At 28.6% G+C, this 22,349-nt stretch overlaps 1 protein-coding gene and 1 pseudogene across 15 annotated transcripts in view; both read left to right on the top strand.

The window, feature by feature from the left end:
• LOC145285966 (casein kinase I-like) overlaps positions 1–22,349 on the top strand; it is a 205,235-nt gene that overhangs the window by 142,073 nt on the left and 40,813 nt on the right. For 13 of the 15 annotated variants that reach the window (XM_080134500.1, XM_080134502.1, XM_080134507.1 and 10 more), the window contains one exon: positions 6,639–6,774. The exons of 1 other annotated variant lie outside the window; for it this stretch is intronic. In XM_080134500.1, the coding sequence (XP_079990626.1) occupies positions 6,639–6,774 (136 nt within the window). Of the gene's footprint in view, positions 1–6,638; positions 6,775–17,478; positions 17,841–22,349 lie in introns of those variants that run through there. One more of the 15 variants, XM_080134504.1, reaches the window with a different exon arrangement.
• LOC145286806 (5S ribosomal RNA) lies at positions 285–402 on the top strand (annotated as a pseudogene).

Genomic DNA, 22,349 nt, shown 5'->3' with positions numbered 1-22,349 from the left:
GACATCACATGATTAGTAAATCACCCAGCATTTGTAACCATTTTTATTTTAATTCTTGGTCTGATGAGATTTGACTATTATTTTTTGGCATGTAGCACATGTGTAGCCAAACATGTTTGTATAAATAAAAAAATTATACTTAACAAATAATTTATCGAATACTATTATATAAACACATTAAGATTCATAGGATTATTTATTTAACTTCTATAAACAAAAACTACAGTTAGAAGTATGTGTATGCTTAGAAAAATAAATAGAAATATTAAACAACCACAAACTATACATGCAGCATAATCATGTTGATACACTGGTTCCCGTTAGATCACCAAAGTTAAGCAACGTTGGGCTTAGTAGGTACCAAAATGGGTGACCATTTGGGAATTCTATGTACTGTATGTGCTCTCCGCTTTTTTTAGCATTGTTTCCAGTTGTCCTTGACTTTTCCTTGCAACTGGACTCAAGCAGTGCTGATTTAGGAGCAGTGTGATTGGGAATTGTGCATCCCTTACCTCATAATTACACACGCAGCTACTCCAAGGGGCTATCCATTGTCTTTCGAGACTGAACGGAGGCAATGAACAAAATATCCAAAACAGATTCAAAACAAACATTTGTTTGATTAATACTTTTGTTTATCACATTATTAAAAAAACTTGTAATTTTGACTTCGGTTTTTTGTTTAGCAGAAGTTACGCCAGTGTTTACCAAGGAAAAATCTCTTCTGATTAATGTTTACATAATGGTTTTTCAGTTTCCTTATAATTGAACATTTAATGTTAATTGGTCTTTTTCTTCAGATTTTTTTCTTAGATAAAACGTTTGAGCTATGAAATATTTTAGACGTTTATTTTATATTAAAAATATGCTATTGAATCTATTCAGAATTCCAGAAATTTGTTTATTTTAATGAGTTTAATTGGTTGGACCAAGTGAGGGGAAACTTTAATAATCACCTGCAAGAGTTTCTCTGGTGCCGGTGAATTAAATTTGATTTTTTTTTTTTTTTTTTTTTGGAAATATTCTTAGATATGTTTGTAAACTTTAAAAAAATATTTTTTATTATATAGAACCATTCTAGGAAAAAACATTTAAAAGTAAAGGCTAAAAAAATATATTTTGATTATAACACTTTATTAAAAATAGAACCATTCCGAAAAAGGAAGCATTTCGAAGTAAAGACTTTTATGTAAAGTTTTAAAATTAAACTGGAATTATGTAAACATTAATCGGAAGGGACTTTTTCTTGGTATACACATTAGCATAACTTCTGCTAAACCGAAAGTGGAAATCAAAATGATAAGTTTATTTAAATATAACCCTTTATCAAAGTGATTAGGAATTACATAATTTTAATCTAAATAGAATAAGAGCTTTACAGATACTTTGATTTTGTTTTCCTTCTCATCAAAAATCTAAGTTATATTCCCCACATCCCCAATTTTACATCTTTTATGGTCTTTTGCTGACCATCAACCCTTCTATCTAGAGTGAACTTTCACTCTGACTATTGTCTCCCCCACAGTCTACACCCCTCCCCCTCTTTCACAATCACTTCTGTCTCTTCCTTATATGTATCTCTTGTGCTAAAGGTATCAAATATCTAATTGGTTTGTTGCACTTTGCTATTCTTTGCCAAATAGATTTGATTTAGTCACTTTGATAAACAAAATATTATTAGGCAAACATGTTTTTGATCTGAATCTGTCTTTTATATTTAGTGATCGTTTCACTTTTCCATTTATTTTCCATACTTTCTGTTAGATTTTATCTTGTACAAGTTACGCATGATGGAGTTTTTTAATTTCTTATACTGAGCCTTGCTGGGATGTTATTCAATCATTTGTTCATATTTCTTTTTTAAATGTCTGCATTGGAATGCATTGATATCTAATTATATAGTTATCTTGAATTCGAAATAAAACTCATTTAAAATCTTTGCATGAAATCCATTCAATATTTCTGATTGAATCGTTTTCTCTTTCACAATCTGATTTTTATTGAATGTTTTCAACAAGTTTTTTTTTTTCTACTGATGATATTCTGGAAATTTTTACATTTCCTTTTCTCCTCAAAGAAAAGCAGCAAAGGCTTGTTAAATGCCAACAAAAATTTTAACATTTCAGGAAATGTTTTAACAACAAAAATCAAAAAAGTTTCAAATCTTTTGTTTTCTACACTTCCATTTCCATCAAGGTTTTTTTTTTTTTTTTTTGTTTTGTTTTACTAACCAACTGAACTTTTTCTGATTCCTATTTTTTTTTCATATTCCTTTTAAGGCTTTGCTTTTTGTCCTATGTTTAGAAGTAAGTGCACTCTATGAATTTAACTAGTTTCCATTTGTTTTTTGTTTTTTTATTAATAGAATACATTTAAACATTTGGTGGTTGTTGAGAATTTCCCCTATATTAAAAAACAAAAATTAAGAAAGTTTTATGATGTACATATTCATAAAATACATGAAGAAAAGAAAATGGCAAACAATATAGTTGTTCTCAACCAGTAAATTATATGAACATCAACTGACAGTTGAAAGAGAAAATATGGAACTGCTACCAGATCAAAGACACGACAGTAAATGATTAAAATTAAACAGGCATATTAAACACACTTATACTTAATGAAAGTTGCATCTTCTGCGTTCATTTACTTGGTATTCAAACATTTTAAGTGGCTGTAAAAAAAAATATATATAGGAATATCTGCAAGAAGTACTAACATGTGTTTACTTCTCCAATAATAGACTACTTTAAATAATAAAAGAAAAGAAAATCACTTTCAACTTCTATAAGAGAAACCAAACATGCAATTAAATAACTTCAGAATTTTTCAAATGACTATTTTATAAATACATTGTTTGACACAAAATGACTTACAGGGTTGATGTGCCATAAAAAATAAAATAAAATAAAAAAGCGCAAAATCTGAATCAGTCACCATTTTTTTTTTTCATTTTTTTTTTTTTTTTTTCAAAAAGAAGAGAAGTAACTTTATTTGTAACAGATAATTTGTTAATTTAATAATGAAACAATTCTCATATTTAGTTATATTTGTATGATTGTTCAAAACGATTGTGTGGCATGAGTATCCAGGGAATCATTTCTCTGCTTGAATGTGTTTGTGTAACAATATGCATTTTTTACATCTTAAGAAATTAGTTTACATATGAGACTCTATCCTGGACAAGTAGCAAAAAAAAAAAAATAATAATTTTGTTTTAATTTTTATATTATTAGTATAATTTGAGTAATTAAAAAAATGTTAGACTTTATTTTCATGTGTGCAGATATAAAACAAAACATTAATAAGGGGAAAAGTTTTTTTTTATTATTCATTCTTCAAATAATATCCCCCTTCCCCAATACTGGTTGGTTGTAGGGGATTGGCTGTAATGAAAATCAATTTAAACAATTATATTTTTTATTGCAGGGGTTTTAGTCTAATCCTTTTAATCCATCACAAAATAAGTGATAGGATCAGTTATTTAATTGAATGCAATACTTTTTTCTGCTTTAAGTCACAATAATCTGAAATATTTAATGTTTATTTTATACCACCTTTGGTTTTGTTTGTTTCCTCTCCCCATGGCTGAAGTCTGTGGTTGCAAAGTGGAGAAAGAACATATAAAAGACAGAAATACATTCTGATGAATTTAATTTCATAATTAAATATATTTTTTATCAATGTTTTAAAAATTTTGTTTTATGTTATTACATTTTTTTTATTAATATATATATATGTATATATATATATATATACTAGCATGGCCACCCGGCATTGCTCGTGGGTCGAGAAGTGGTATAGTATGGTTATTAGACAACCCAGCCCCCCCCCTAAATATTTCCATCAAAATAGCAGCGAGTGCCTGTGCGAGCGAAGAAAAAAAAAAAAATTTAGCTGCAATAGCCAGGCTTGAACCTGTAACGCAAATGGGAAAAGGAGGTAAAAAAAAAGAAGAAAAAAAAACGTGTTAGCTGTCTCACCCACAGCGCACTTATGACATCACAGGCTTTCGAAATAATGTCTTTTAAACCTACATTGAGATCGCTAGGTGTGAATGTTGAGGCAAAACCTGGCCACGCCTTGCAAAAAACAGCCTAGTTGACAGTTAAAAAAAGGTTTTTGACCAATTTTTGAATATTTGTCATCTGCGAGATCAATCTTTGCATGTGTCGAAAATTTTTGGCAGACACACACACATTTTGCCTTTTATATAATAGACTAGCATGGGTACTTGGCGTTTCCTGGGTGGAGATGAAGTTGGGTTTGGACACAGCTGCTAACTTGAAAATAAAAGAACGGATAAAAACAGGAAAATGTAATCGGACAGAAAAAGAAGTATGTGAAAACCAGTTTAAGCGAACTCAGTCTAGAAAGATTTCTCATTATGGTGTGTTGCAATGAAAACAAAGTGAAAATCAGTTTTAAAAAAAGTAAAATTTGTTTTAAGTGAAATAACTGTTATAAAAATGACTAGTTAAAAGAAAAATAATCACATTATGTAATTCTCGAAATAAGAAAAATGTTATGGCAAATAAAAATCTTTTGACCCTGTTTAAATCTTTTAAAATCTCTGATAAAAGAAATCGAAATAAAGAAATTGTTTTTAAAATTACTAGACAACCCTGTTAAAAAAAAAAAAAAAAAAAGACCTGTTGCGTGTACTTGAACGCGAAAACTAAAGCTTACGAGGCATCTTCCTGATCCACTGCCCCACAATGCTGACAGCGAAACAACGTTGAAAATTGTTTTATTTAAACCAATTCAAAAAATAATGCTTTGTGCGCATGTGCAGTTTTCAAGATCGTTTAGAAAGGCACGATTTTTTCGACCCTTCCTTGGTTTAAACGTTTATTTCTATACAAAATAATTAACCATTTTTTCTTTCTAATTGTCACATATTATTTGACCGAGACATCGCTCTTTCAGATGGTAACAGTTTCTCCCCATTCTTATGCAGCTGAGAAAAGTTTTTGCAAGACATACAAATACACACATGCACACACACACACATTTGGCCTTTTATATATATAGATATAGATAGAAGATAATTTATTGTGTACTTATTAAAACCATTTTAGATAAACATTTTTTTTACCTGACTGAGAAAAAAAAATCAAATGTTAATGCATTGTTTTATATATTTTTAAGGATATATTGCATCTGATATATATTGTCTTTAGTCTTCTGTATTTCCTGTAAGAAAAGGTTTACGCTTTAACTTTTATGCAAACACTTACTGATGGATTTGGGTTTTAGTCAAATAAAATTAAAACTTTATTTTAGCCTCTTTTTTTTTTTTTTTTTTTTTTTTTTAATCCTTTTTATTTTTAAATCCTGTATTTACTGTGCTTGGATTAACATCTAGTTTGTGAACATGTCATCTTTTCCCTTTATACTTATAATTTCTTATCCTTATTACTTTGATCATAAATCATCATTGAAAATATTTAATTAAAAAAATTCTACCCCCCATTTCAGTTTAACTGGTAATTTTTAATACATTCAAGAGTTTTATTTTATTTTTTATCACTAATTTTTTGTCCTTTTTTTTTTTTTTTTTTTAAGTAAATGTTTTTCTACATTTTATGTTAAGTCTTTACCATACACTTAATGTTATTTCACATCAAATCTTTTTTTTAATTGTTTATAGCAATGTCTTGAATATAAATATATATTAGATCTTTTAGAAAAATAAAATATAAACTAGTTTCAGTTGATCTTTAATTTACTTGACCCCCTCCCTCCAGACATTTGATTAAACATTAGTCTATTTTTAATGTGGGTTAACTTTAGCTCTCCACAAAATTAGATTGGAACAAAAATAGAAAAATTCCCTTGTTGAGAATATTTTCTCCTCTGAGGACAGAAAACATTAATTTCAGCTTAGTCTTTTAAAATTATTCATATTTGAAGCTAACAAACTAAAAAGTTTTTGTGAAAGTAAGAATAAATTGAATTCATATTAACTTTAGTACAATATTAAAAATGTATTTTTTTTTTTTTTTTTTTAATAACGTTTCTTTTTTGTGATGAAACATTTTGAGGGCATCATGTTTTATTAAAAAATGAAATGTCTATATTTTTCAATATGATCTATCAAAAATTTTACCAATGTTTTCCTTTTGACTAATTTATTTTTTATTTTTTTGTTAATTAATTTCATTTGTGCAAATGTAGAACTCATTTGCATATAAAAACTGAAAATTTATTACATTTTTTTTTTTTTTTTTTTATAAAGAAAATGGCTGGTCTATAAGTTATGTTTTAAGAACAATATTCTGTTCAATTGATTAGGTTGAACACTTTCATTTAATTTGTGCAAACATTTTTCAAAATGTTTTTATGATCTTGATTATATTAGTAATGACCCCGTATTGAAGAAAATCATTGCGACCTTTCTGGTAATTTGTTCACTGTAAGTTTGACATGAACTTGTTTCTGATTTTCACGCACTGAATTTATTATAATTGTTTCAAACTTCAGAGTTTTAAATTTAAACATTAAAAAACAATTCTTTCTTATTCATTTTCTGTCTCATATTGTAGTTATAAATTGTATTTGTTGCTGTTATTACGTTTGTTTCTTATGCTTATTGGTTGCTATGAACTTTTATATTTTGTTTTAATATTTTTCAGGGAGGTAGGTCTAATGATGAGTCTGATCGAAAATTACACACTTCTACAGCTCGAGGTTTACAAGGTACCACCACTGCTGGCCGTGTACGGTCAGAACAGGTCCCTGTCTCAGCTACACCAGCAGGAGAATATGGCAGTAAGTAAAAATAATCAATAAAAACAATAGAACTAAATAAAATATAACTAACATTTATCGACGCTTGTAATTTATTGATGAGTGACTTAACCCTATATATCAAGAAGAAAAAATGCCATCAAACAATTTGAGAACAAATTGAATGAAAAGTTTATTTTTACTTTACATAATTAAACATTTAAAAGCTAAATAAATTATTCAATGTTTAAAAAAAATTTCTCTTTTAAATTACTGGGACAATATTAATGCATTGTGTAAAGGCTGTGTGTATGTATATATATATATATATATATAAGATCCAAATTGGTTAACTATGTAAAATTCTCATATACTTATTTGTATTTATTGACCAAATGAACTCGGTATTTTTTATAGGTTAAGACTTATGAAGCATGAGTGTGGTTGTATGTGTCACGAACTGTTGCAGTTAAAATAATCTTAGGTTGTCCATTCACAGAAAACTGCTAAATTTTGAAAAAACCTTGCTTTAAAAATCGTCAACGTTCAGGCAGAAGAGATACAAATATATATATATATATATATATATATATAAATGAAAGGAATTAACCTTTTGCTCTAATATGACCGTATACCCCACCCCCCAACCCAACTTCCATGCAACCCTTACAGATCCCTGGATATTTCAAACATTCTTAGGGGTATAATTTTAAAGTTGGTATGAAGAAACCACTGCATTTCGTTCAAAAGAATTGCTTAAAAACTACCATGGATTGTTAATGTTTTCCGATACACTCTTATAGATAGATGTGTATGGAAGTAGCACAGTCTATAGGGTTACAGTGTTAGTTCTATTAGAGATAATGTATAACTTTCATAACATGCCTGGGAATGATATAAATCTACTTTCCAACTAATAGTGAATTAGTAAGGTTAACTAGACTCTCATGCATTGTTGGGACAACTAGTCTAAGAAATGGTAAATTCGACTATAACCCCTGTAACCAGATAAGTTTTTCTGATGTAGCTCATTATATCACTGAACAAACACCACTTAGAATGGGTCATGTTTTGCACAAACTAATTTGTGGAAGATTTGATTAATTTGGGTTTACCTTAGTGATATATAAGGCTTTACCCATTCCACTGTTTTGAGAGTAGTTTCCACTCTTTAAAAAAAAGGGGAAAAAAAAAAAGAAACCTCTTCTCTTCATCTGCACTTTAAAATAACTTTTGTTGCAAAATTCAAAACATTTCTAACATTATTTCCAAATAAGTCCTTATTTATTTGCTTCCCCACTGCTGGATAAAAAATGAGTCCTTTACTCCTTGGAGGCAGTAAATAGGAATGCACTGTTTTCTGTATAGTTTTTTTCTCTCTCTCTCATATATATAATGAAAATGAGACACAATATAATAAATATAGGTACATACGAATTTATTTGTTGGTTCAAAAAGAAAAAATCATATATAAAGAGGAGTTATCAATATGACAAATTCACTCTTTCTAACAATTCTGATCTACGACAGCAAATCTTTCACACACAAAGTGCTTTGTATTCTTCAGATATAGATTTATAAAAATAATAAATAAAAGCAGCATGTCTGAACACTTTAGTACAGTTTCACAGTAAATTCAATCATCAAAAGTGTATTTGCACATTCAACTATTCGTTATATCATGGCTCTTCAGCATGGCTAGAAATGGGTGAGTACTTTAAACTGATTTGAAATCCAACTGCATGAATAACCGAAATCTATTACCACTGGTATCAGTTATGGTCATGTGTAAGGGAAATGTATATTGAAATAAATTCACAACTATTGATTACATAAAAGGATCTAAACTTTTTATGATCAGTTACACACTTATATTAAATTTGTGTGTATAACACACACACATATACTAGCAGGTCGCACGGCATTGTACAGTCGTAAAATAAGCATAAATATATTTTGATTAATGCAGATTTCTTATTTATTATAAACAGAAATACCATAGGTATTAAATGTAATGTTAAATTCCTTAAAAAAAATGAAGTAAAAGAAACGAAAAAAAACTTGGGCATGTGAGTAATATATTTTTCTAAATAGTTAACTTCTTGTAAGTAAAAATAATACTCGAGTCAAGCTCAAAACCGAAAAACAGTGAGTCAAGTATGATAATTATTAGACCAGATTGACACTATCTTTTAAAAAGTTTTTTCAAATCTACTTAAAGAACCTGTCATATTTCATAACTGCGCATGCGCAGTCGTGAAACAGTTGGCAAACAGAAAAAACTCTGATGACCACCAAGTACCAATTTCTCAATGTTGACTTCTTAGCAGCCCTTTTTTCTGGATGAAAACCAATTAAAGTTTTCCAAATGTCTGAATATTCTATATACCAAATTTCAAGTCTGTCGATCCAAAATTCATTGAGTATGTAGGTTGAGAAGTGTCCTTGCACACATACACACATTCTCATTTTTATAGATATATAGATAATGTATGTGTGTGTACTTTGTCTCAGGTGAAAAAAATAAACCAAAGTACATAAAAAGCATGCCAATGGTGATTTTTTTTTTTTTATTTTACTTTTTATTTTTTTTTTGTCATTGGACAAACAATTGTTGGGTTGGAACATGTACAAGTCTAATGCACAAAAAATAAATTCCTTGTGAAGGCTATATATGTTTCTGTGGATGTAGATAAGTAGAAATTAATTGCATGAGATTGGAGGGGGGGGCTTATTTATTACACACGCAAACACAAAGAGAGAGAGAGAGCTACAAATGTGCATAACATATTTATTATAAATAGCCATTGAATTTAAAATCCATGTGGGAGTTCTGAAAGAAACAGATTATCACGAAATGTTGAATTGTCTTTACTATGAATTTTAAGGTTCATATTGAAGACATAATCTGATATTCTGATAGCCTCTTTCTTTGGCAATTTGCTTATGGTTTTGAAATTAGAAATTTTCAGTCTTTAGATACAATTTTTTCTTACTGAGATTACCTTAAAAACAAGTATTTTTTTCATTCAATGTTATCCTTTTGGAATGATGGTCACTTTTTAGTATAGATATAACAAAACATATTTCAGCCTTGAAATGAAGAGTAAAATGATTTAAATAACATCATAGTCCACTATATTAACATTGATTTAATAATTTATAAAAAATTCTGAAAATTTCACGAAGATTGAATAATTCTGACTTTTATTTTTCAATTAGGGGTTAAATTCATTTTTGGATTTAAAAAAAAATACAAATCGCGTTCACTTTATTACATGTCTCTAGATACTTAGAAATTCTTCTTGCATTCCTCAAAATAATCAGTTTATATTATTTGTAAAGATAATGTAAAAATAGCCCTATTTCTATTTAATTTACATGTTTACGGTATGTATGAACATGTTATATATTATCTGAAAAGTATCAATTTTTTTCTAGGCTCAGAGATCTATATTATATTTCTTTGTTTGTCTGTTTCACTTTTCTCAGAAACTATTAGGTCAATCTGGTTTAAATTTTGTATAGACTTTTATGATAAAGTACAGTGAGCCAAGTAGTATGGTATCTATTTGATGAACAGTTAGGGATTAATAGGGATCAGTATTTAATGTAAACATTAGCACACATTTAACCATTTTCAATCATCACTTTGGCATAAAGCACCCATTGAAGGGTCTATAACATTTGCCCATTTTTTACAGGCTAAAAATTCTAGTTTCAAAACAATTAAAAAATTGTTGAATGTACAAAAAGGACAGGAAGAGAGACAAAAACTTAATGAGATAAACTACTTGAGTTAATTGCAAATCGTGAACAATTTTAATGAAATATATGCGTATATAATTTCAAACAATTCAATTTCAAAATTGAGAATGATTTTATATATCCTGTGTGATTAAAATATACAGGGAAAAACTTCAAAGGAAATGTTGATAAACTTTGTGTGCCAGGTTAAGGTTCTATTGGGGCTACTGCATCACTTTTCTTTTTTTTTTTTTTTTTTTATAAAGTAATAAGATCTTATTTTTTTATTGTCGATGTTTTGCTCATTGTTAACTGCTTCTGAATGGTGTATAAATGTATTTGTGCCGATTAATCACAGGTAGACATTAAAGATGCTTCAGATAGTTTATCGTTTGAGGAGAGGCAGAACCAGTTAAAAGTTTGTAATTGACATTGGTTTTGTAAAGTATGTGTTTTGGAAATGTAACATTTTCAGATTCAATTTTTATTGTTATTATCCAGTTATTAGAAGTTCTTACACGGACTATCACCAATCATTCACTGTGGCATTTCCTGGAATCTGAGTGACAAGTATCCCTAAATTTCCAGTACTCTTTACCTCTCTCAATAACTAACACAAATGACTACACATTATTACAACCACAGCTTACCTTTGCTCTCTCACTGGCAATAGCCATTGGTATTTCCTGGAGTTTGGGTGGCAAAAAGCCCTCCAAGGACCCAGTGTTCTCTGCACTTTTCTAGTGGAAATCTGGCTAATGCTTTCTCTCATCTGACCTCCGTTTATGACTCTTTGGTGTGACGTCATCCGATGTAAATGCCAGCATTTTATTAAGAAAAATATGGTTTTAGTTATATAAATCTATGGTGTTTTAATGTTGTTTTTTTTTTTTTTTTTTTTTTTTTTTTTTTTTTTTTTTTTACTTAGAATGGGGAAATATCATAGAGACCTTTTTCTTTATATTGTTTAAATTTAATAGAAATCTTACAGATTTGATAATTTTTCAAATTTATCATGGGAGATATATTTGACTACAATCATTTTGAAAAAAAATTAGATACCATCTCTAATGATTATTGGTGTGTGTATATATATATATATATATATACATACACACACACACTATAACAATTTAACTGAAGTTAAAATGAAAAATACTACCAAATTAATTGGTTTATCAGTTTTTAACTAAAAGAAATAAAAAAAAAATATTAATAAATAATACCAATGGATGTTGATGCTTATACTTATGTTGACATTCATCCTTGTGATCGTGTTGGACCAACTTCTTCCTTGGCATACATCACATCTCCAAACATTGACATAATATCTACAAAAAAAAAGAAGTTCTTTGAGATTTGTCTAAGGAAAGGGGGCCAAAGTTTCTGCTATTTACTGTTCATAAATCTTTAATGCAATTTTTATTTTAATCTTATTTTAAAGATTTGATGTATGATTATTATCATCACTTTTGAATTGGAAAATATTTATGGCACAATTCCAGGAGACTTTCTTTCCTGTAAAAATCTCCAGGATGGAGTTGTGGTACTCTCACTTGTGTGTGTGTGTGTGGGGGGGGGCTATTTTTGCAACTGGTCCTAAGTGCTTTTAAGACACTGACCGAACAAACACACTAAAAATAACCTCTTGATCTTGTGAGTGGGTAGGTGAATTACTAATCTGTTTTTAAACTTTAAATCCTTTCAATAAAAGCATTGACCAACAAAAAAGGTTGAGTAGGAGAGGTTGGCTGGAGAGAAACTATAAAGGAAATGCTATTTACATGGTTGAAACAGATGTTCAGCAAAACTGATCAATTGTCAATAAAAAAACCTCAGGCTGTGGTTACCAACTCATTTTGCTCACACAAAATGTTCAATGCTAAAACAGCTGGCAATTATTGGATGAGAATTACTGAATAAAACAGATGGAAACTGTAATCTGTTGGAGAAGGGGTATAGTTACCTATCTTATTTGGATAAAGTTGAAAGATAATTAATGATTCTTAGGGATATTAGGTTTTTGTTATGAGCATTGGTTTTGTTGATTCTTTCTAGAATTAGGTACTTACAGGAGAGGATATGTGAAGGTTGAAAACATCCATAATCAAAAATGGTTCTATAGAACCATGGAACCGACAGGATTTAAACTTGTCAGTCAGCATCATTATCCACTTCCCACTGCTACCGCCTTCAATCTGTGTAATAAATACTGATGGGGACTATGGAATCAGAACCACATTAGTTTAAATCCCGTGTTATGATATTGCATTTACTTGCACTAAATTAACATTGACAGTTGCAGGGAGTCATATAGTTTCCAAAAATAAAAGAATGAAATCTTTTTTTTTTTTTTTTTTCTTCATTCTTTAAAAAAGAATGAACACTAATGAAATCTCAAGATTTGCTAACTCAACCTAGTGATTGCTAAATTACTCTGTTCATATTTTTGGATTTGTAAACGATCTTTTCTATCCTGAATATTTGGAGGAGATTTTCTTTTGTTAACAACAGTTTAATCTCTTCCTTGTCAATGCCTGTTACAACTTCAAGATTTTTGTGTAAATTTATATTTCAGGTGGTTTTATTTTTAAATTGTTAATCAGAAATTTTTACAATTATATTTTTATATCATTGTCTTCCATCTATTTAATTTAAATTCAACTATTCAATATATATATATATATATATATATATATATATAAATGCAATTGCAACATTACAGCTTCCAGTCGTTGAATACTTTCTGACTGCTTACTATGTTTACGTACCAATTTGGCATTTATAGGCACTTAATTTCCTCCAATTCTCGTGTTAATTGCTGGTGGCTTTGAGGTAAGATGCTAATCTATGAAGTCAAAAGTGACCTTATGACTGAGTTTGAATATCCCGACCAGCAGTGATTATCACTTTCTATACTGATAATTTTGTAAGCATGAAACACTAGTGTCTGTAGGTATAAAAAAAATAATTAAGTTTTATTTTAGAAAATTATTGATCAAAATCCCGGTTCAGAGTGAAAGTCCTAGCTAATTAACATGTTGATTTATTTAAAACTCATTTCGATAAATATATTGACATCTTTAATAATTTCTGGTTATTTTATATTTTCTAAATATAATTTTTTTGATAAAGCTTAACGGGGAAAAAAATGACAAAACTTTTACTAAAGAAAGATAATAAATTAGAAAGTTAAATTCGGTAATTACAATTGAAGAACCAATAATCTGTGTTTGAATCAGAAGTTACTGAAAATTATCAATTGCATTCTTGCAAAGCCAAAGTTATCTGAATGATATATTTACTCTTTTCAAACAAAATAAAAAACCTTGTTTTACTATGTAGCAAGTACTATTACTAATCATCGTCATATTTTTTTTGTCTATCTTTTATGAGGACCTGTTAGATAACTATTACAAGAGTGGATTCTTTACAGGGTTTGGGAAAGTGAATTTGTAGTAAGTTCAGAGAGAGAAGGAGGATGAAACAATTTGAGAATTTTTTTACCAATTCTGCTAGTAGATTTTATTTATTTATTTTTTTTTTTTAAATTATGACTATGATATAAGACTTGACAATCACATGGTATTTTTTTAATATATAATGGATATTATTGCAGACTATAGAATTGGATATGTGGACTTAAAATTCTATCAGATCTATCATTAAGAATGGTAATAAACCTACACCCCTTTCCAGATATGTGTAGAATAGCAACCTGTGTTCTCTCACTTGAAGAAATCTAAACGAAAATTCCACGAAGTCTGTTCTGCCCATGGAACTTTGTAGTGCCGCCCTGCTTTCCAACTGACTTCAACATTTTCAAGTCCCATGTAAACAAGTTTTTGTAGAGCTGTCCTCTTGTACTGATCGGTTGTGGTGGAAATTGGGTAGAATTTGATTGTTTAAACAACCGATCATTACGCTTTGCCTCACTGACCACCTTACACTCATTAACCCTTATCATTCAGTGGCCACCAGGCCTTGATAAGTGGTGACTGATGTTAAAAAAAAATAAAAATTATACAATGAATTGCTTACAGTGTGCCTCATATTTTGGTATAAATGAAAATTGTTATCAAAACCTGCTGATAGTGTTACTGAAACCCAACACTAGAGATCTATGTAATGTTTTCAAATAATTTGTGTTGTATGGAATTCATTTTTTATTTAATCTGATATTCTTATTCTTAATAGCAAATATATTAATTATTAAATTTTTTTATAAGCAAATTCTTTCTAATTATTATTTACAAACAGAATTATCAAAAACATAAAATAGAAACAAATGTAATATTTTATTTTACAAAATTAACAAAAGGATTAAGAACATTATGTAAAAGATAATGTTATATATTCAACAAATTGAATTTATCTGAAATTCAAACATTTTAAAATAACCCTGTAGCCCCCCCCCCCCCTCCCACAGATGCATTATGAGTTGGACTTTTTTCTTTTATTTTTATGTGCTGTAAGACAGACCAAATCCGATATTCTATTTTTAACCTCATTAAGCAAATTATTTAAATGTTGGGATAATTTAAAGACATTTTTTAATGGACATTGCTCCAGACAAAGTATGTAACCACTTGACAAAATTAACGATATATTACTTCAAGATCAAAAACTAACCAACAAGTTTTTAGTAGATAGATTGCAACCAAGAAAAGATTTATTCTTTCTCCCTTTGTCAGAAACATTGTTTATGAACAAAATAAGCCAGAGTTATGCTCTTTTTATTACATTCCTCTCATAACATATCGGAGGAGGAGGGGGGGATAAAAAACAAAAATGTTGACATTGATGAGTCTCTTCTGATATTACCTGATTATGGTTAATATGGAAGAGATTTTTTAAATGACCTTGTGTCACACATTGCATGGCTCTGTTGGTGAATACTAATAATCAAAACGATTCATCTAAAAGATTCCTTTTTGATTAAATAATTTATTTTTATTTTATTTGTAGTCTTTTCTTTTTCTTTTTCCCCCCATTTTAAGAGCATTTATAATTCACTCTTTTGCTTATAAAGTTTTGCTGGTGGTTTTTTTTTTCTTTTGTTCTAAATTGTATGATGGCTTTCTTTTTGTTTCATACATTTTCTCTTTTGTTTGTACGATTCAGTATTTTTTATTTTGAATATATTTTGTAATTACAAACTGATTTATTTCTAAGCAATGTTTTTATAAAAAGATAGACTAGAAGATTCATTTTATAAAAAGTAAATCTTTTTCTTGTTTACAGTCCAAAAATAATTCAAATTTTTTAGCATGAATTTTTTTTTAAAAAAGTTGCTTAAACTCTTGTTTAATATTTCTAATGTTACCTCCCCCCTCAAATAAATGTAATTATCTAATTATAATAAAACGTTCATATCTCATGAGGAAGTAAAACAGAAGAGAATTAAGTGAAACTAAGAAGTTGCTTTATTTGTCTCTGATGTCAGAATTAATAAAATAAATGATACAATTAAATATTCTTTGTACATTATTTTCCTCTTAAAAACATAAGGAAAAAATATTCATTTTAATATTAATTATGCTAGAACATGTTTATTTTATTATTTTTTTAATACACAAATAATTTTAATAAAATCTTTTACATTTATTTACAATTAAAAGCTTATTTATCATAGCTACGTTTTTCATATGTATCAATATTTTTAATCACACACACGTGTGTATATATATATGAAATAGGAAGAAAATATGGTGAAAAATTAGAAATGAATAAATTACAATATTTATTGATTTATCAAAAATTCAAACAAGAAATTATAATGAAAAATCCTTAACCCCTAGATTCTAAAAGATATCCCCTTTTCATCGGAGGAAAAACATTAGTAAAAATGCATCAATGATTAGTATAAATTTGAAAATATATAAAAAATATATATAAGAAACTTTTTTGCAAAAAATAAAAGGCATTCCAATAGAATATTGTAATTGAATTTTGTTTTTCATGTAATTTTTTCAATTTAATTGCTCTATTTAGTATATTAAGCTTTTTATTATCTTGCTAGGTTCCAATTTTAAGATAATTATCTTTGTGATTATATATTTATTTATTTTATATAATTTTTTAATCTGATATTTTATTACAATGAAACATTTTAAGTGATTACTAATATTTGTATAAATTGATAAAATGGGTCCTGAATATTTTTGGTGATGAGGCCTCAATTTAGGAGTTTGAAGGAGTGTAGAGTCACTCCATAGTTTCCATTGCTCTCAGATCCGCTTTGACCTTCAGTGATAGTATTTGTCAGAGTCTCATCTATGGATAAAATAGGATTTATCAATTACAGAATATTTAGAAAATATATGTCACAAAATAAATTAATCTGCAAAGTGTATGTATAACAAAATCAAATCTATTAAATATTTAAAAATATTAAGACATTCTAACCTAAAATCAACTGAATTAAATAACTTGAAAAGGGTTGATATCTCGTAAAACAACTTAACAGACTTAGTAACATCAGAAGTTGTGAGGCGAGAAATCAGTTGACACAATTCAATATCTCATTCATTTCCCAATTAACCTTTAAAAAGAAAAGTTTAAAAATCCCAGTAACATTTTGTTCAGTTGTATGGCGTGTCACTTAAGTGAGACATTGTTTTGATCAATGTAATGCCAGATAAATGATTCAGTTTGTCTGATGTTGAAAAACACAAAACTAGTGATGAAATCAGTATATGGGATGGTGGGGGGGGGTCTTACCTCAAAGCATCTTGAAGATATTTATTTTATCAATAGAATTGGCAGCTTTCTATATAAACAACACATCTGTTTATACAAATATTGGTATCTACATAAAATGTCTTTTTTTAAAATAAATTTTAAAATCTGCCTTGCCAAAAAGTTTTAATATTTTGTTTAAAAACCTTTAAAATGTTTTCTTTTTTTTTCTATGATTCTTGATTTTTTTCCTTTCTTTTCTCTTTCTCTCTGTCTTTTTCCCCCCTTTTGCTTTCTCTCTCCGTACGGATGTTTAAGGTTTGACTTGTCTTGTTATTTAGTGCCACAGAGTAATTTAAGATTTGTTGCTAGCATGGTGCTTGGCATTTAAGCTTTGGAAACTTATTGCTTAGATGGTCATTATCATCATCATCATATTGTTTTTCACTATTTTTTTTTTTACAAACTGAGAGAATCTTTTATCATTCAACTTGTGCATGTTACAAATGAGCATGACTGAATCGAAAAAAGAGAGACGAGGCGTTTTTAAACAAGTTAATTTTCTTCCCCTTTCCCTCAAAGTTGCACTTAAACGAAGCATGGTATATTCATTGTTTTCTTTTTCCTTTCACACACATACCTCCTTCATGTAAATTGCTACTCTGAAAAAAATAAAGAAATATTAATTACATAATAGCTAAAAAGCTTTAAAAAAACAAAAAACGTTTGTATAATGTGGACAGCAGCAATCATGTTAATAAGAAAAGTTAGCTTGAAACCGGCTTTCTTTTAAGTCAATGCTTTTGATATCAGGGGAAAAAATACTTACTCTAAATTTTCTTTATATTTTTCTTTTCCTCTCAGTCTTTTTTCAAAATGTGCTTAATGATACTGGCCTTAATAGACAACTAAATACTAAGGCTTTATGTACAATATGAAAAGAAACTGAAATCTTAAGATCTCCATCATTTCAGTAATTATAGGAGCAACTGGACTTATTGAAAAGAATTTCAGAAACTATCTATTGAATATACCCAGTGAACCAATTGCAAGAAAAATACAAACAATTCAAACCCTGCCCCCTTCCAAATGATTTATTTGGGATTAATGAAAAAATCATTTTAAGAGTATTATGGCAAGTGGTTAAAAATAAATTATGACACTATGAAGCATGATCATGGAAGAAGCACATAGAATTACCACAAATAACTTCCAAAATACAACTTGAAAGGAATAGGATTAGGCTTTTACATTTTCTGATCTTGGAATGTTTTCTACAAGCTTCTTTTCACTAACAGAATCCTTGATTCTGATGTCTACTGTGACTAACTGGACGACTTAGATGCAGCATTCCATCAGAAGCGTTCAATGCCTTAGTCATCAGGGAGATATTATCTTTCACTATGGCTGTGCTAGACTGCACATTTCTTTGTAGGAATGGCAGAGAAGTTTGAAAATTCACCAGCAAAGATGGAAATTTATCTGAGCTGATGATAATTTGATCTGTTCTCAAAATGACAAAAGGTATCGGAATGAAACCTTAATTATAGCATTCATTTTTTTCTATTCATTTAACATTTTTCACTTGTTCAGGAGCTCAAACTTTTTCTGATAGTATGCAAGCATTGATTGAATAAATTGCTTTGTGTTGAAAACTTATCATTTTTGTCTAAAAATAAAATTAAAAATATAAAAATATAAAAACAAGTACACTCAAAATCACCTTTAAAAATTCCTTAAGAAATTAAATCTTTGATATGTGAACTAGGTTTTAAACAATTTATTAAAAATGAAAAGAAATCACTTCTATCAGCTGCCAACTGTTTTAATTGACAATCTCATCTCTTTTCTGATCCAATCTTGCACAATGCCTTTGTAGCCTTCTCTTCCTACTTGCAAGGGTTGCAGTCACAATACTAACTTGTCCAAATGTTACCATAAGATCTGGCTTTATTTTGCTGCTGTTGCCACTGCTACAATTTGAAACCCTTTCATATGTGCTCTCTATCCACTTCCCGTTACAACGAACCTGTTATTCTACTGCTCTGTTAAATGGAGGTCAACATTGGTAGCTCATCATTTTTATTGTCTCAATGGCTTATTTAATTTTAAAGCACAAATCTGTTATTGATTTTATTAGATATTTTTTAAAGATTTTTGTTTGCCTATTAATTTTATATTTGATTATTAATTTTGCTTATCTTGCTGTCTTATATATATACGCAGGACTGAACATAATTATCTCCAGCAAGACTTAACCAAATATGAAAAGAAAAAACAAAAACTCCACAAACTTTGATGGATGTTTATATTGAAATCATAATAAATGGGTGAAAGTTACTCATCTTCCTTTCAGTCGAATTCAGAACATTTAGCTCCTTGACTAATTTACCTTATTAACATTAAATTCTTCAATTCCAACTGATTATAACGTTTGCTGTAACGATAAAGAAGATTCCTCACTATTAATAGTCCAAAAAATTTCCTCGTAAGTTAATTTACAAAGGAAGAACTTATTGTCAGAGGAGTTGGACATCAATGCCACCACTTTCACCTAACCGTTATTCTCTAGACCAGAGTTTCCCAACCAGGGTTCCTTAAAAGCTTGCCAAGTGTTCCTTCAAAAGGTACTGATAAATAGGCCGAGTATCATTGAAGAAACCAATGTATTTTTGTTTGTTTTATTTTGATTACCATTGCCTCTTCAATAAATTATTTCAGTTATTTTTGATTTGTGAACAAATTGGAAAACCGATCCAGAAAAATGCTTTCTTTTTTTTTTCTTTTCTTTTTTTTTTTAACCTAAATCACTTGTGAATAGAAAAATATTAATATGCATTATAAAGAAGAAATAAATAAGATTGCAAAATATTTTATGTAGGGGTTCTTTGGGATTATTGGAAGGTTTTCACTAAAGTAAAAAGGTTGAGAAATGTAGCCCTTGACCATTGAAAAGTTTGCATTTATCATTACAACAAGACCCCAATCATCCTGCCCAGACAACCCACTGCATTTACAAGTTCATACTGAAGAAGAAATTAATGCCATTGCGACTGATGCGTTAGCCAAGTCTATTTAGAATTGTTCTTAGAATAAGATGGGGAGAACTTTCAAACATTTATTTTGACTTCAATATACACATTTATTGTTTATTAATATATGATCACTGCAATAAAATCTACTTAGTTATTTTCATATGTAGTTAAGTAATTATCTTTATGGGTAGCCTTTTATATGGATTATTGAAATAGTTTATTTAATGAAATGTTTTGAAAGTAGACACATCATATTTAATAGAAACATCCGATTTTTGTGCATACGTGCCTCTGGCTGAAATGGTCAGTGTTTTGGCTATTAAAACATTTGCTAACACTGGACATTTGTGTTTGCAGAGCTTGTACCGTAATTAAATGAAACATTTAATTTATGGAGCTGGAACGGAAAATCCACAAAGAGAAAAATGAGATCCATATTTGTGAATTTTCTGTTTCTAGACCAATAAATAAATTAACCATTACGTTTAAAAATAGTGCTAACAAAGTGTTTGTCAAAAATCAGTGTCACACCTAATATATTGTTGGAAATATATTCCATTTTTGTCTACCATTTACACATGTTTGGTTGAATAAGGCCAACAAAGAACTATATATCATATATATAAATATTGTGTAATTACACAGCATTTTTTCATTTAAGCAAAAAATAACACAACTTCAGCTTAGTTATACCATTTTTTTATTTTTCTTATGATCTTTTTTGGTTTAATTAAAAAAATAAAAATATGTATTTTCCATATGTATCACAAGCAGTTTCAATTCTTCACCAAATCATCACCAGATGAAAAAGCAAATGAACAAAAAAAGCTGGAGAAAAGAAAGTTTCTAAAGGTAGCTGTGAAATTGACGCAGAGAGAACATTTTCAGATTGTTCAGGGGAGACCTTAACAATTTAAATTACATGATGACAGAATTAGTATCACAGGATAATTTTAACACAAAAAAGATCATTAGAAAAAATCGAAAAAATGAATAAAGGTATAATTAAGCAGAAACTTTCTCTTATTTTTAACAATGTTTGCTTTAAAATATATATGTATACATATTAGTGATAGGATAATTCTGTATTTTTCTAGATTCTGATACAATTACCGATTCTGATTCTTTTAAAAGCTAAAATTTTTATAATTATTCAGATTATCATTAAAAAAAAAAAAAACATTTAATGTGTGCATATATTTTCACAAATGTAACAGTATATGGGGGGGGGGTCTATAGATTTTAATTTTATTAATGTTTTAAAATCAATAAATATTCATTTTATTATTGGTGCCAGCAATGGAAAATTAAGTTTTAAACATAAGCAGCAAAAAAATCAAAAAATTAAAAATTATTTTTGGTATTGGAAAATAGGCACAAATTTTCCCTGATTCAGATACCCCAAATTGTTCTGATTTTTACGATTCTTGATTAATCATCTTAATACATATTATTCCAGGTTAAAAGTATCCAAAAGCAAAAAAAAAAAAAAAAAAAAAAATTTATTCCAATGACGGTCACTATTTGACCACAACAGTAGTTTTGTTATTGTTGTGACCATGTAATTTTTTTTTATCTAAAATTAAATAAAAGCATATATGTGTGTGTGTATCTATTCTTGAATGTATCGGTAATCTTAAGAATATAATTTATGTTTTAATGTTTTTATTTCTGTTTGTCCTCTACAAAAATTTCTCATAAAAATATTAAAATATTTGGAAATGGTAAAACAGCTGGAAATAAAAACAGTGAAACATCAATTGGAAATTTCCATTCTATCTGGAAAAAAAAACGAAAGAAAAACATATACTTAAAAGAAAATGGAATTTCATATTTAATAGAAAGTATCTACTTTCAAGACAATTCATTGAATAAAACCTTTTTTCTGTAAATTGTTGTAGCATTTGCTTGAGTTTTTGTTCAGTTTCCAAATCATTTGCCCACCATGCTAGCAAAACTTGATTTGAATACAAAATGTAAGATTGACCCTGAGTGACCATTTAACCAATGCAAAAAGGATAATTTATTAAACACCTTAATTGAGGCGGTTCTCCATTTTCCAAATTTGGTTCACATCAAGGTCAAATCTTTTGTGGCCTTCAGTTAACAAGACGTGGAATAAGGTTATATTATTCCTATTTCTAAGCACCAAAA

The sequence above is a fragment of the Euprymna scolopes genome, chromosome 10 (genome assembly GCF_053919585.1).
Source record: "Euprymna scolopes isolate OS-2025 chromosome 10, ASM5391958v1, whole genome shotgun sequence".
Lineage (NCBI taxonomy): Eukaryota > Metazoa > Mollusca > Cephalopoda > Sepiida > Sepiolidae > Euprymna > Euprymna scolopes.
This window is presented reverse-complemented; position numbering and strand designations above follow the sequence as displayed.